Source organism: Oenanthe melanoleuca, chromosome 2 (assembly GCF_029582105.1).
Source record: "Oenanthe melanoleuca isolate GR-GAL-2019-014 chromosome 2, OMel1.0, whole genome shotgun sequence".
Taxonomy (NCBI): domain Eukaryota; kingdom Metazoa; phylum Chordata; class Aves; order Passeriformes; family Muscicapidae; genus Oenanthe; species Oenanthe melanoleuca.
Window position 1 is genome coordinate 57,481,603 of NC_079335.1, and position 13,393 is coordinate 57,494,995.

Genomic DNA, 13,393 nt, shown 5'->3' on the forward strand with positions numbered 1-13,393 from the left:
TATATATAGTTTGTTAATTGATTTAATGCAGAAATAACTAAGGTGTGTAATTGGGGGTTCTCTTGATTAGATTTTATAGAATATCCTGCTTAGGGTAAGAAAACCAAGTGTTTTCTCCAGGTAACTGGGCAAGTGACTGAGTCAGTCACATGAGCTGGAGAAGTTGCTGGATGGGAAAGGAAGGGGAAGACAATGACATCAAAATGGCAGCATGACAATCACCTCACCAGCAAAAGCAGGGTATTAAGAAGATCATCTACAGTTTCTCACACCAAGATACATTTAATGTAATACACAAACCTAAAATTCATTACTGAATCACTGAAATATCACCAATAGGATCTTCTGTAAAATATATGGCTTTTAACTGTATACTGTATTTATCTGGGCCTTTTTTAATACAGAATATTTTGAAAAACATATTTAAATTGTTAATAAGATGCAGCATTGTTACACTCAGCAATTATTTCAACCTGTAAATATGTTATTCGGAAAATATGCAAATTGCTTTTTGTTCATTTGCTCGTTTTATCTATGTTTTCTGTCAGTGAAATCTAAAAATTGTTGAGGAATTTGTTACAGTAACGACCTGATCCTTGTCACGATACCATGTTAACAGCATATTTTGTCTTGTAGGCATTGTGTCCAAGTCCTATGAGTGCCGGCTGAAGGGGCAAGGAGCAACCTTTGTGGAAACCACGAGCCCTTTTACCGCGGCAGCGCTGGGAGAGGTTTCCCCAGTGAAGGAGAAGTTTCGGGGCAGCAGGAGGCAGCCACAGTCCCCTGAGGAAGTTCAGCAGTTCATCATTATCCAGGGATACGACGGCGACTTCGCCATCGACGCGTCTGTGGAAGAGACGGCAGCGGCCACCCTGCAGACGCTGGCCATGGCGGGGCAGATGGCCAGGGTGGTCCACATTACAGAGGATGGGCAGGTCATAGCCACCAACCAGAACGGCTCCCACGTGAGCAGCGTGGTTCCCGAGCAGATCCTGACGGAGCAGTTAGCAGACGGTGCCACGCAGGTGGTGGTGGTTGAAGGAGCGGGGGCTGACGTGGAGGAGGCTGTTCAAATAGACGCGGTTCCCGACTCCAGCAGCACGGTGCTGCAGCAGATAATGCGACAAGAAGTTCTGGATGCTTCCGAGGCTGCAGTCCATCCTCCAGAGTCCTCCTCAGCATTAGATGCCCTGCTTTGTGCTGTGACAGAGCTGGGGGAAGCAGAAGGCAAATCCGGACTCCTCGACAGATGCAGGTCTGGTCACAAAGACTTCTTGCAAATGCCGAACCCAGAGGTGCCCAGTATTCCCAGTGATGCAGAGGGACAAGAAATACAAATGTTCCATGAAGTTCAGGAGACTCAGGAAGATCCCAAACCTATGGAAGTAGTGACACGGGTCATGCACCCATCGGCTATAATTGCATCTCAGGAGAGAGCTCAGGCTGCCTTCAAGAACATGGTGCAAGGAGTGCTGCAGTTTGCCGTGTGTGACACGGCTGCGGCCGACCAGCTCATGAAAGAAGGTGTCACCCAGGTCATTGTAAATGAGGAAGGGACTGTGCATATGGTAGCTGGAGAAGGCTCCCAGATAATTATGCAGGAAGCCGGTAGCCACACGCTCAGTGTGCAGAGCGAACACATGGATTTAGTGGAGTCGGATGGGCAGATATCCCAGATTATTGTCAGCGAAGAGTTAGCTCAAGCTATGGCTCAGGGTTCTGATGGTGACTTCTCTGAAGGTGCAACGCACTACATCGTCACAGAATTGCCACCAGACATGCAGGATGAGCCTGGTGTGTACTCACACGCTGTGATAGAGACAGCTGGCTCCCAAGACATTCTGCAGCCTGGTACTGCTGTAAAAGCAGAAGCTGTAAGCCCTGATGGAGCGAGAGAACAGTTAACAAGCATGGTCATTTATACAGAGGGTGGCTCACAGGTAATTCAAGGCCAGAAAGTACAGGAAGCATGAAGAGCTTCACTCGTAGGCTGGGTGCAGAGCAGAGCTGGATAGTACCAGAATCATGGAGGCACTGTATTCCTGGAATGTTTTCTGTAAAGCCTTCTCAGTAGAACTGCCTCTGAGTCAGGTAACAAACACATATCCTGCTAATAGGAGGAGTTCACTGAAGAGGATAATACAATTTTGTTACAATAGCTCTAAGAACTATTATATGGGATTATTATAGAACAAGCATACTAGGGTACAAAACAGGATAAAAAGCCCCCCACCCAAAGTAGAAATTGTTCTGTTCAGTGCTTTCTTTGTTGATGTTTTTGTCTTAATGTTGTTTTATCTCAGGGTAATTCCCTGCTTTCTGTCATTTTTGTATAACATAATCACAGGAGTAAAATAATTGCACTTACATGTACATTTTGTGAATAGATAAATATGCAAAAAAATACAAACCCCACAACAGCTAGGTGAACAGGTAAGCATACATACAGTATTGGATGCCCTTCTTCATTTTAAACTAGAACAGGTGACAGTCTGCTTTCTAGAATTTTACTTTAAAACAAGCTTGGCTAAAAATATGTCATCAAAATAAGGATTTTTTCATCTAAAATGAAAGTTTTCATAGTACTTTACTCTTTCATGGTAACACATAAGATTTTCCCTAAAGAAGAGCTCAAAAAAGCTACTTCAGAAAATCCTTGATTATATATTTTTGGGAAAAAGAACTTGATGCCTGTAACTTCCACTTAATTTTAGATGAGAGTCCTACATAAGAAATGTGCATTTTTTGAAAAAAATATTGTCACTGTCAGTGTTTTGCTTTTCTTATACCTAGTGCTTCATATAAATACCATTTTGCAGTTCATTTTGTGAGCTACTTCTCAAATGTTAGCAGGATTTTTAAAGAAAATTCTGACATTGACATTAACAAGTAGGGGGAAAAAAGGTGACCTTGTATTTCTTGCTTAGTCCAGAATGTCAGTTATTTACTTGTGGATATACTGCAATTGTTCAACGCAAGTTCATGTTGAAAAGATTTGTTTCATGATAAAACTGCTTCTATTTCTTTAGAAAAATTGTAAAATATAAACTGGCAAGGTTTGGGGATTTTTTTTTTCTGTCTTTCAAATAAAATGTTAGCATTAAAATGAAGCATCATGATTTTTAATATTAAACAATAAACAGAACTGGCATTCAGCAGGAGCAAACGAATGCTATCTCTTATGTCTGTGCATTTTCTTTTTTCTCTTTTCCTTTCTCTAGCTTGCTAGATAGATAAAGATAAAAGAATCTAATTTCTGAAGTGTGCCTCATGCATGCTTAATATAATTGTGTAAGTATTTAGGGTATAAGCCATGCTGACTCTAGAGATAACTGGGTTTCCTATCATGTTTAATATCTTAAAATTATCAACTGTAAGAAAGTTGGGGTGGGGTAAAACAATAGTTCCTTCCTGAAGCAACTGCTTAAAAATGTATTTTCTCATAGGGCTGCTAAGAAAAGGTGTGTCATTCTGGGGCTATAAGATCTTGCTTCCTCTTCATCTCTTATTATTATTATTTTTCAAATTTTATTATTTTCCAAGAGTTGAGGTTGTGTCTTTGTCAAACCCCCAAAAAAGTAAATTTCAAGTTAGACATCAAGATTCATAATTAGGCGAGTTTGACTTGCTCATCTTTCTTGAAAGTGACAGGCTGTTCACTTACTCTTAAATACTGTCTTCAGCAAACAGTGACAGGATCAACTCCCGTTTGTTATCAGGAAAAAGGTGACCTTTACAAAATGATGGCCCTCTGCAAGACTCTCACAGATGTTCAAAAAACTGAATGTTTTTCAGTGGAAATATTTCTTCTTGATCATTTCTGCTGTTAACTGTAGCCCCGTGGTCTTGCAGCTTGGATGCTAATTCTTCGCTGTGCTTAGTCCTGTATGGCTAACCTTTCTGCTGCAGTACAGGGTGTTGACACTGACATGCTGCAGTTTACCATTTGTGATTTATTTAGGATAAATATGTCTCAGGTGGCATTTAATCCTTCATAAAACCAGTGTAGCCTGCAGTGTCAAACCAGCAATCACATTGTATGCACAATGAAAAGAGCAGACCTTTGCATAAAAAAAAAGCCCCAGTGGTAGATGTTCCTGTGCTTGGGAGCACTGGAGAGGATTCTCTAACCTACCATGTGCTGTAATTACCTGGAAGCTTAGGTTAACGATACTTTTCTCTGAGTGCAGCCTGATCAGGAGAGCTAATATTTTCCTAGGGCCTTTTTTTTCTTCTTCTCTTTAATGTGCACTTTAAAGTTAACTTACTAGTGCCCTACAAATGTAACATCAAGGGTGACATCCGTTCCTGTGCTGTCATCCTGCTTTAAGGACTCTGTGGACTGTCTCAACCCTGTGCTAAAACACTCTGCCTTACACTGAAAGCAGAGGCTGTGGCAGGTCTCTTCCAGCACCTAGGAAACACCTCTGGCATTTGTCTTCCCCCTGGCAGCTGCTGGCATTGTCCCATGTCCTAATCTGGGAGGAGATGAGCTGGATTGTTCTGTGGATCTTCCAAGCATTCCCATGCCTTCTGCCTTGGAGAGCAGGGCAGATTAGGCAGCAGAGGGAGGAACTCAGAGTACAGCAGCACCTGGAAGGCCCTGTCCCTCTGTGGTCCCTGCATGGAGCTGGTGAGGCACCTGTGGCACATCTGGGAGCAGGCTCAGGAGCTGCCAGGGCCCTTTGCCACAGGCACTGTCAGAGCATCACAGAACTGTGTGGTGGATCTAGGAAGGTGCCATGCCCAGGCAGCCATTCACCTCAAGTGTGTTTTGCTGTTTGGTGTGAATACCTTCAGGTGCCTGTCTCCAGAGAATTCAAGGGCTGTGCTGTAATGGAAGGGATTGTTGAGGGGGCAGTATTCCCATGTCAGTCAGTTCCCTCCTGATGTTCTGACTGCCAGAGCCATTGGCTTAATTTTCTCTTTGTTATCCATTCTGAATGAGCATTAATGAAGCTGGATTTTACTGTGATGATACCAAAAGGTAAAATGTATGTATTTAAGAACCATGGAACTAGTAAGTGGGGGAGAATAAATAAATAATAAATAAATTAAAAAACAAACCAAAATGAAACCAAAATAAACCAATTGAGCAAAACCAAACCCCACCAAAAGTGAACCAAAAATCCTAAGTGAAGACAGAGAGAGAAGAGGTATTTCTAGGAAGCAGTTTCACCCTCCATTTAAGAATCAGATATACAACTCCTGAGGCAGTGTATCCTGGTCTCTGAATTCAGGCTCCGTCTTTAGGGAAAAATGGGAGATAAGAGATAGCTGTAAACAGTATTTAGAGAAATATTTCCTATAACAAAAACAAAAGAAAAGAACCTAAAACCCAAAAGCACCTGAAGGGCTCACAGCAATATACCATTCTGCCTGACTCCCAGCTGCACTCCTCTGTGGAAGTGAGACGAGCCAGGGAGCTGATGTGCTGTGGTTATGCACATGAGGATTGTGCACAGTCCTACAAGCACTGCTGTCATTTATAAACGCTGCTTTAATACCAGGAGTGTTAGCTGTGAGTCCCAGAAGAAACACATTTGTGATTTTCGTGGACAGTGGATTCAGCTCATGTGAAAGCTTGTAGGAATCTCTGTGTTAAGAATTCCTGTGCCTCGGGCTGGCCCTGAGCTGGACCTGCACTTGAAATGCAGGTGAGTCCCCTTCAGAAAATCCTGGGGATTGAGAGATGAAGCTGGAGCTGCTGGCAGAGCAGTACAAGGAGCTGGTGTGGTAAGCAAGAGACCTCATAAGGCAACCTCTGGGGCTTTTCTCCAACTTTCCCTGCTCAGTAGACTCCCTGCACAAAAGCTCTAAACAGAGTTAAGAGAGAAAGGTGAAGATTGAAACTTGAAACTAAGTTAGTTCAAGTGAGAGGATTAAGTAACAGGAAAAAAAGGTCATTCATTTGGCAAAACAGAGAAGAGCTGTGAGTTTTCACTTATTTTACTGAGCAATATTAGCTCATAATTTAAGATAGTGTGTGGCTCACTCAAACAGGCTACCCCCATTCTATCTTGCTGAAGAATACAATTCGTTTTCTTCTCCTCTAGGGTGATATCATTTTATATGAAGAAAAAAGTTAGCTCAGATGGCAGTTATATGTTTCGGAAGCACCTTCTAATCAGGGATTGGTGATTCATTATTAGCTTCAGCAGGCGATCCATCTGACATGTAAGGGGAAAAAATTAGCAGCTGTCACTGCATGATGAGTTAATTTCCTGATAGGCCTGACACTGAAAAGCCATTTGGAGACATGGAGATGGCTGATGAGAAAACCTGGTGCTGGTTTATAATTGGAGAGAAAGAAAGGGCAGAGAGACAGAGGGAGATGGGGGAGGGACTGGGGCTGCTCCACAAGTGGGGATGGATGTTTGTGTATTTACTGAACAGACAGCTCCACAATAACCTGCATCTCTGCACACACACCTGGGCGGGTAAGTGATAGGGACCAGGGCCTCTCATTTTCCTCTGCCTCGTGTCGTTATTTGCAGTCGTTTGTAATTAGTGCTCCAGACGGTTTTCCGCTCGCTCCAGCCCGGGTGTACAGGCACGCGGTTGGGTTATCCGCGGTGACATTGAAACCTGACATTTTAGAGGAAAGGGGAGAAAATGACGCTACTCCTTTAATGGTTCCCGCTGCAATTTTCTTAATTGCAGCTTGAGATTTCAATCAATCATACAAAAATAAACTTATCTGAAACAAATATTGCTAAAACTTCCAAGAGCACAATTGGGAATGATGAGTGTTCAAAGAAGCCTCTTGTAGAGCATGAGGAAATACGCTCTTCAAAAGATGTAAGCACATGGATCTCTGTTTATCCTTTTTAAGAATGGTAAATAAAACTATGGGGAAAACAGGCACTCAAGACCAAATGCAATCCACTGTGGAATCTGCCTTGTGTGTGGAATTGGGACAGCAGCACTGGGTCCTTCATATGTATTAAATAAAGCTAATACAAAACCCTCAACCTGAGATTAATTCCCTCAGTCAGTGACTGTGCATGTAAGGTACTGCTTTAAAGGTTTTTGTTGATTTGCTTTTTGGGTTTTTTTGCTATTTTGGTAAAGGAAGCCAGGCTTTTCTTTTAACTAGGGAAAAAAAAAAAAAAAGAATACAATGAATATTTAAAGTTGTGTTTGTTTGTTTTTTTTTTTAACTATGGTAGAATAGAATGGGATTTTTCCCATCATCAGAAGATAATTTTTGACCACAAAGAGGACAAGCCAGTAGCTCCACTCGGACAAAACCGATTTTGACTTTTTCTATTGGGATGTTCTTAAATGATGGCCAAGGGTTCGGGAGCAGTTTGGGAGGAGTAAAGATCAACCACAAACAGGTGGATCCAGCACACATCATGCAATTGAAATTGATGTGTGTGTATACACAAACCAGGATTGTATCCTGCAATGTAACAGGACACCTGACCTTGTTTAAAACACATTCTTGTCTTCTGGCAGCAGCACATTTATCAAGGCTACTTTGAACGACCAGTTGTACTGCATAGTCCTGCCCCAGAGGTCAGTGTTAACTGGGAGCCATCAGGTTCTGGGAATTTCTGATGAGTAAGAATAGCAATCCCCCAGGTAGCAGTAGATTAATTCTGGGGTGGCTTTTCTTCCATATTCCACAAACTTCTGATAACTCTTACTGCTTGGAATCCTCCTTTCTTACTGCTTTGAATCCTCATTACTTACTGCAGCTTTTGCATGTCTTTGATTCAGCTTCTTGGAGATCCTACACACAGATTCCCATTGCCAGTTTGTCATGCTTGGAATGAACCATGTGGTTGTTCAGGGGCAGAAGAATGGGTGATTATTTAGTTGCCTCTGCTGGGATGCACCCCTTGATGTGTAAGTACCCATGAGCATCAGAATCCATGCAATGCTCAAGAGGCAGATTTTGAAAGTAATCCAGCTCCTTGGGAGGTCTGGTTGGATAAGCTGAGTGTCATGAGGGGACATCTGGTCAGAAAAAAGAGGAAAAAAGATTGAGCAAATGTGAGAGAAGGAGTCAGAATCTTGGATTCTTGGTCTGCTATGAACCCAGCTTGTTAAGGAGCTTCTGAGAGCAGAAACTTAAGTGAATTATCAGGAACCAAAAACCATGACTGCTCACACGTAACAATGACTGCTACACACACCTGAGCTGAAAGACAAGGAGTAGATACAAATTTGGGCAAAACCCAACGTGCCTTTCCAGCACCGACTCGGAACCCAAATTACACTCCCTTCCCCTCTCTGTTCTCTCTTCCTTCTCCACCAGTGCCCAGGGCAGACACAGGCAACTTGGTGGCCACATTCCACTGACCCAGCTGTGCCATGCAGGGCAGTGTCAGGTTTGGAGATCTGACCATCACAAGTGCTGTGAGCACTCCAGGGCGGGAGTGGGCTTCTAACACCTCCAGATTCCCACGAGGGGAGACAGCCACAGAGAAGACATGTCTCATCCAGGTATAGAGGGTCAGGAAGGAAAGGGTAGAGGGTCACCAGGGGAAGGAAAGCACTCATTTCTGTGGCAAATAAAGTCCTTGCTAGCAGATGTCTTACTCTGAGAGTGTTTCAGGACTTTTCCCCCAAATCCTGCTAAGCTTCTATCTGCCAATGTGCTCCTCTGTCGCTGGGGGTGTAGAACAGGTTTGTGCTTTCTGCTCAGCATATGGTGGTGATTGCTGGTGTTTGGTAGCTGTGAAATCCAGATGCCCAGCTCCAGGAGGATTTTTCTCTTGCTAGGGACATCTGGCCATCCTTTCAGCCTTACTCTTTCTTCTCCTCATTTTTGCTTGGAGTCTATAAGCTTTGCCTATGTATTTGCAGAGCAGCTAATTCAGCTCATTTATTCTTGTGCTTCAATTCAAGGTTAAGAAGGAAAAAGCAAAGGGAAGCCTGAGGCTGTGTTTGTATCTTAGGACCCAGATAGGGATGTGTATGTCCCAGGCCCTCTGCCTGCCCCTGCCAGGGCAGCAGAGAGGTTGATGCTGCAGTGGCACATTGAGCAGACATAATGGCACTGTTGGCTGGCAGCAGCTTAGTGGGGATAGCAGGTGAAGGGAAACCTGGAGGGATGCATCCAAACACCAGAATGCCTGCCTTGCTTTGGCTCAGAGCAGCTAGGCACCGTGTGGGGCCTTTCTGCTCAGACTCCTGCCTTAGATTCATATGCAAGCTGTGATGATAAAATCCAGGGACAACAAGTACTGCAGATATTTAAAGCAAATGGGAGCAGAAATTTCCAGGAGCGTTTCTGGCTAGTACCTTGGATCCACAAGAGAAATGCTGAGTAACCTGAGAGAGTCTCTGGATCTCCTGACTTCTTTTTGTTATTATTTTCCTCAATTCCATGAGTGAATTTCTTGTTCCTGCAGGTAAAGGGCTGGCTCTGACAGGAACAGACTTGCATACCTGGTCATCCTGCCAGTGTCTTGAGAGTGTCTTGCTGGGCTGTGATATGACCTGTGGGAGATCGATGATGTGGACAAAAGCCAGCTGCCAAGGAGCAGGAGATAAGTCTTAGGCACCATGCCTGTTGGAGTCAGAAAGCAAAGATAATAATGTTCTTGTAATCTGTTGATATCTAACCCCAAAATTTGCTAAGTGCAAATGTGGGAGAAACTCTTACCAGTCTGCTCTTCTGCCCTGGATTTGTTCTCTAGTCTCCATTTGCTGGGCCTTCTACTACAGACCTAAAATGGCCCTACTCCAGTGGTGAGCCCTCAAAGCCCCTGCAAAGAATCAGGGATCCATTTCTTCTCCTCTGTTCTTCAAGGTGGGCTCACGACTCAGCTCCTGCTGCCTCAGTCGATGCTCAGCAGCAGGAGCGAGTCTCCTGTCCCAGCAGCCCAGCCACAGTTCATCTGCAGCATGGGAGTGACTGCAGCCCAGCAGAGCAGGGGATGAGCTCTGCCATGCCACAGATGGGTGCAGGGGCTCACTTGACACAGCTTTTCAGCCATTTGTCTCAGTGGTTTAGTGGGTGGCCCCATGCCTGCTTTATTGCCTGCTGTTGAAAGCCTGCTCCAGAGGCAGGATGAGTCATTTTCTGTGGTCATTTCTTCTGGTACTTGTCACTCTGCTGTCTGAGTGCCTCCCAAGCCATCACAGCTTTGTCCTCCTTTAGCCCCACTAAGGTATGAGGAAATGAAAAAGATCTCCAACCATTTGTAGGGCTTCATTTGAGCTAACACAGGCATTAATTTTCTAAGGCTTAGTTAAATAGGGAGATTTCCCTGATATCTTACCATCATAACACCTTTCTAGTGGAAGGTGTCCTTCTAGTAGGTATCTAGAAGGTATCTCTGCCTGTGCAGGGGGATTGGAAATAGCTGATGTTTAAAGTCCTTTTCAACCCAAATATGATTCTCTAATTCCAATGGCCTTTGGTGTCCCTCTCTGTGAGGGACAGTGTACCCACAAACCAGACACTGGGGGCTGATGTGGACACTGGGCAGAAAGAGGCATTTCTTTGTTTTCACTGCTGCCCCACATCTCTTCTCCTTGGCCCCTGACTGCTCCTGTTGGCTTTGGGGGCTCCTGCTGCAGGTACCTAGTAGAAAATTTCCCTTTCTGCATAGGAAGCCTGGGACTTATGGGACTGTCACACATACAGACAATGATACTGCATGGGGTTTTCTCTCCAAAGGGAGGAGCCAGGCTTTGAGTGCTCCTACAAGGAGATCCTTGACTCCCCTGCCAGCCACAGTTGCTCACCTAACCCAGCCATGCAGTAGAGAGCTGCCCCACAGGGCAAGAGGCAGCTCACAGGGCCAGTTTTGCCTGCACTCCCAGGGAGATGAGCGCAGCTCCCTGCAGGAGTAGCTGGTGATGAGGAGTCATCTGCTTGCACAGCACTCTAATTCAGCATGAAACCCCCAGTTCTGCTGTGCCAGACAAGGCACCTGTGGGAGATCTGGTTTCTTCATCCAAGCAGCTTTCTAAGAAAGCCCTTTTGATAATCAGTCTGAAAGATTGCTGAAGTGAAAATTAAACCACTCTAAATGCTGTTATGGAAACATAGCCATCACAAGCAAGAGCTGGATTTCTGTAGTTGCCACACAGTAAACAGATGAGGCTCAGCTCTGATGTCAGACCAGCTTTACCTTGTGCATGTCCTCCAACGTCTGGTTTTCCACTTATGAGCTGCAGTAATTGTGATCAATCAGGCTTTATGCTCACTACCCACAGGCTGTTTATTAATGAATCTGCATCCCATCTTCATTTTTTCACAATCTCATCAAATCTGTTCCAGATCCTGTTTACATCAAATTTTGTCTGCAGCACACTTCTGTAATAACCAATTTGGAATTCCTGATTCTGCACCAGTTCCTCAGACCAGATCCTCAGTATACCAAAGAGCAACACGTTCCTGAAATAAAAGAAAAATGAAAACATGAGAGCTTTCAACAAAGTGCAAAGAAAAGCCATTGATTTCTAAGTGATACCATCCTTCCAGGGTATAGACAGACAATCTTTTCAAAATCCTTTCTGTATGTCTGTGTCTGTATGTGTGTGTATGTTTAAAGGCTAGAATTGCTTTCCTGTGGATACCTTAAAAAACATCAGGTACTTTTCTCCATACCAGTATACATTTTCTGCTTGGCACATGGGTTTTATGAATATTTGGCTTGACTTGCTAAAGACATCAATTTGACATGTTGCCATGTGTTATAAATGCCTCAGATCAGATGCAGAATAGGGAGGAAAAGCTTTAGAATAAAAGTTTATTAAAAACACATACATAGAGTCTATTCTAAACAGAAAAAAAAAAAAAAAGGGAGAAAACCAAACAAGAAAAAAACAACGAATGTTCCCCTGTTGCATCAATGCCAGAACATTATGTTTGCAAATAAGAATTTAGCACTACAAAGACAATGCCCTAGATTAACTAAGATCCCATTTCACAAAACCCTATGGCAATAGTCTGCAACATCAGTCACAGGAGAAGATATAACACAGATGCATTTGTGCCCTCATGCAGCTGAACTGAAACAAAACAAAGAGTGAATTAGGCTGAATATCTTACTGTGTGCAACGTATTGTACAACAAGGCACCTTTGGGAATGTGTCACAGGGTTTGGTAAATTGAAAACAAAATAAACAGATCTATGGGAATAAATAACATCATATTAGATGTCTGCTGCATGTAGACTACATTAGCTTCCAGTCACAATCCTGCTGCAGTTTTCCCCATAGTTTTCCATGCCTGTGAAAACCTCTGGAAAGAAAGGGGGGTAGGGGCAGGGGGAGGCACACTGTGCTGCTTCTCCTGCACATGCACACACACTCACACCCTCTGTCTTTCTCTTGCTTTAACACAATTTCCTCCAGATGAGGAGAGCCAGTGTATCCCTTGCTGTTTTGCACACGAGCCAGTTTTGCTGTTTCTGGACCAAGGCACGGAGTGAAAGCATTTCCTCACACACTGATCTCCCCTCCCTGCTCAGCTAAGGTGAGCACTGGCAGCCCAGCTTACCTTCAGCCCAGTGCACTCCATTGCCATAGCCAACATCACTCCATGAGACCCTGAGATCCCTGCACGGGCTTGATGTGTCCAGGAGAAGGGATGAGAGATTCCCAGGGCACCAGACCCTGATGCAGCCATGCCACACGTGGCTTCAGGGGCAGTTGTGGGGACCCAAGAGAGGCAGGTACTTTGCTGAGTCCCATCTCTAATTACAGCCAAATTTAGTTAATGTTTTGAAAGCACTTTTTCTTAGTGCTCAGCCATATGGGGCCAAGGTCTGCTTCCAAGTACATGGGTAAAATCCCACTGATTTCAGGGAGATTGCTGGCATGAACTGAACTTAAAAGATCAGGCCATATTTATCTCAGCAAAAGTTCAAGCTAATTCATTTTCTCTCATTTTCTCTCTCTCTCTCTCCTTCTGTTTTGCTTAGCTTATAGCTGAGTAAAAGGAGCACATATCTTGGAGATAGATTTTTAAATATAAAATTCTCTTTATAACCCCAGAGCAATATGTCATTCTGCGATTACAAAAAAATGTACTCTTCCCAAAGAAAATCCTTCTGAAGCAAACATTGGCTTTATCCTCTCTGAGATCTAAGCACCAGCCTTTGAATTCATGTATATCAGAAATAGGCAAAGATCTGCAACAGAGCGAAACTGTGGCCTCCAAATTGTTATTATTCCAGTCAAAAGCCTATTTCTTCCCTTTAAGAAGCAGCAATAGGCCTTGAGATGAAGTGCAAAAAATAACAAGGGACACAGAGAGAAAATGATATTTTTATAAATTTTTAGTCTGAACATTCTCAGGAGAAGAAGAAGTTTGATGAAGAAGTTGAGCAAAATTTTAACTTTCAGCTAATTGATATTCTTGTCTCTGCCAGCTAAACTCCTTCTGGCTTAGGGAAAGATCAGGGCTGCCCTCCCTCTC

At 43.7% G+C, this 13,393-nt stretch overlaps 1 protein-coding gene across 2 annotated transcripts in view; it reads left to right on the plus strand.

Annotated features, from left to right (window-relative positions):
* Positions 1-3,110, plus strand: part of ZNF407 (zinc finger protein 407) — a 335,277-nt gene extending 332,167 nt beyond the window's left edge. For both annotated transcript variants that reach the window (XM_056482799.1, XM_056482800.1), the window contains exon 9: positions 637-3,110. In XM_056482799.1, the coding sequence (XP_056338774.1) occupies positions 637-1,973 (1,337 nt within the window). In that variant the 3' untranslated portion in view covers positions 1,974-3,110. The remainder of the gene's footprint in view (positions 1-636) is intronic.
* The last annotated feature ends 10,283 nt before the right edge of the window (positions 3,111-13,393 follow it).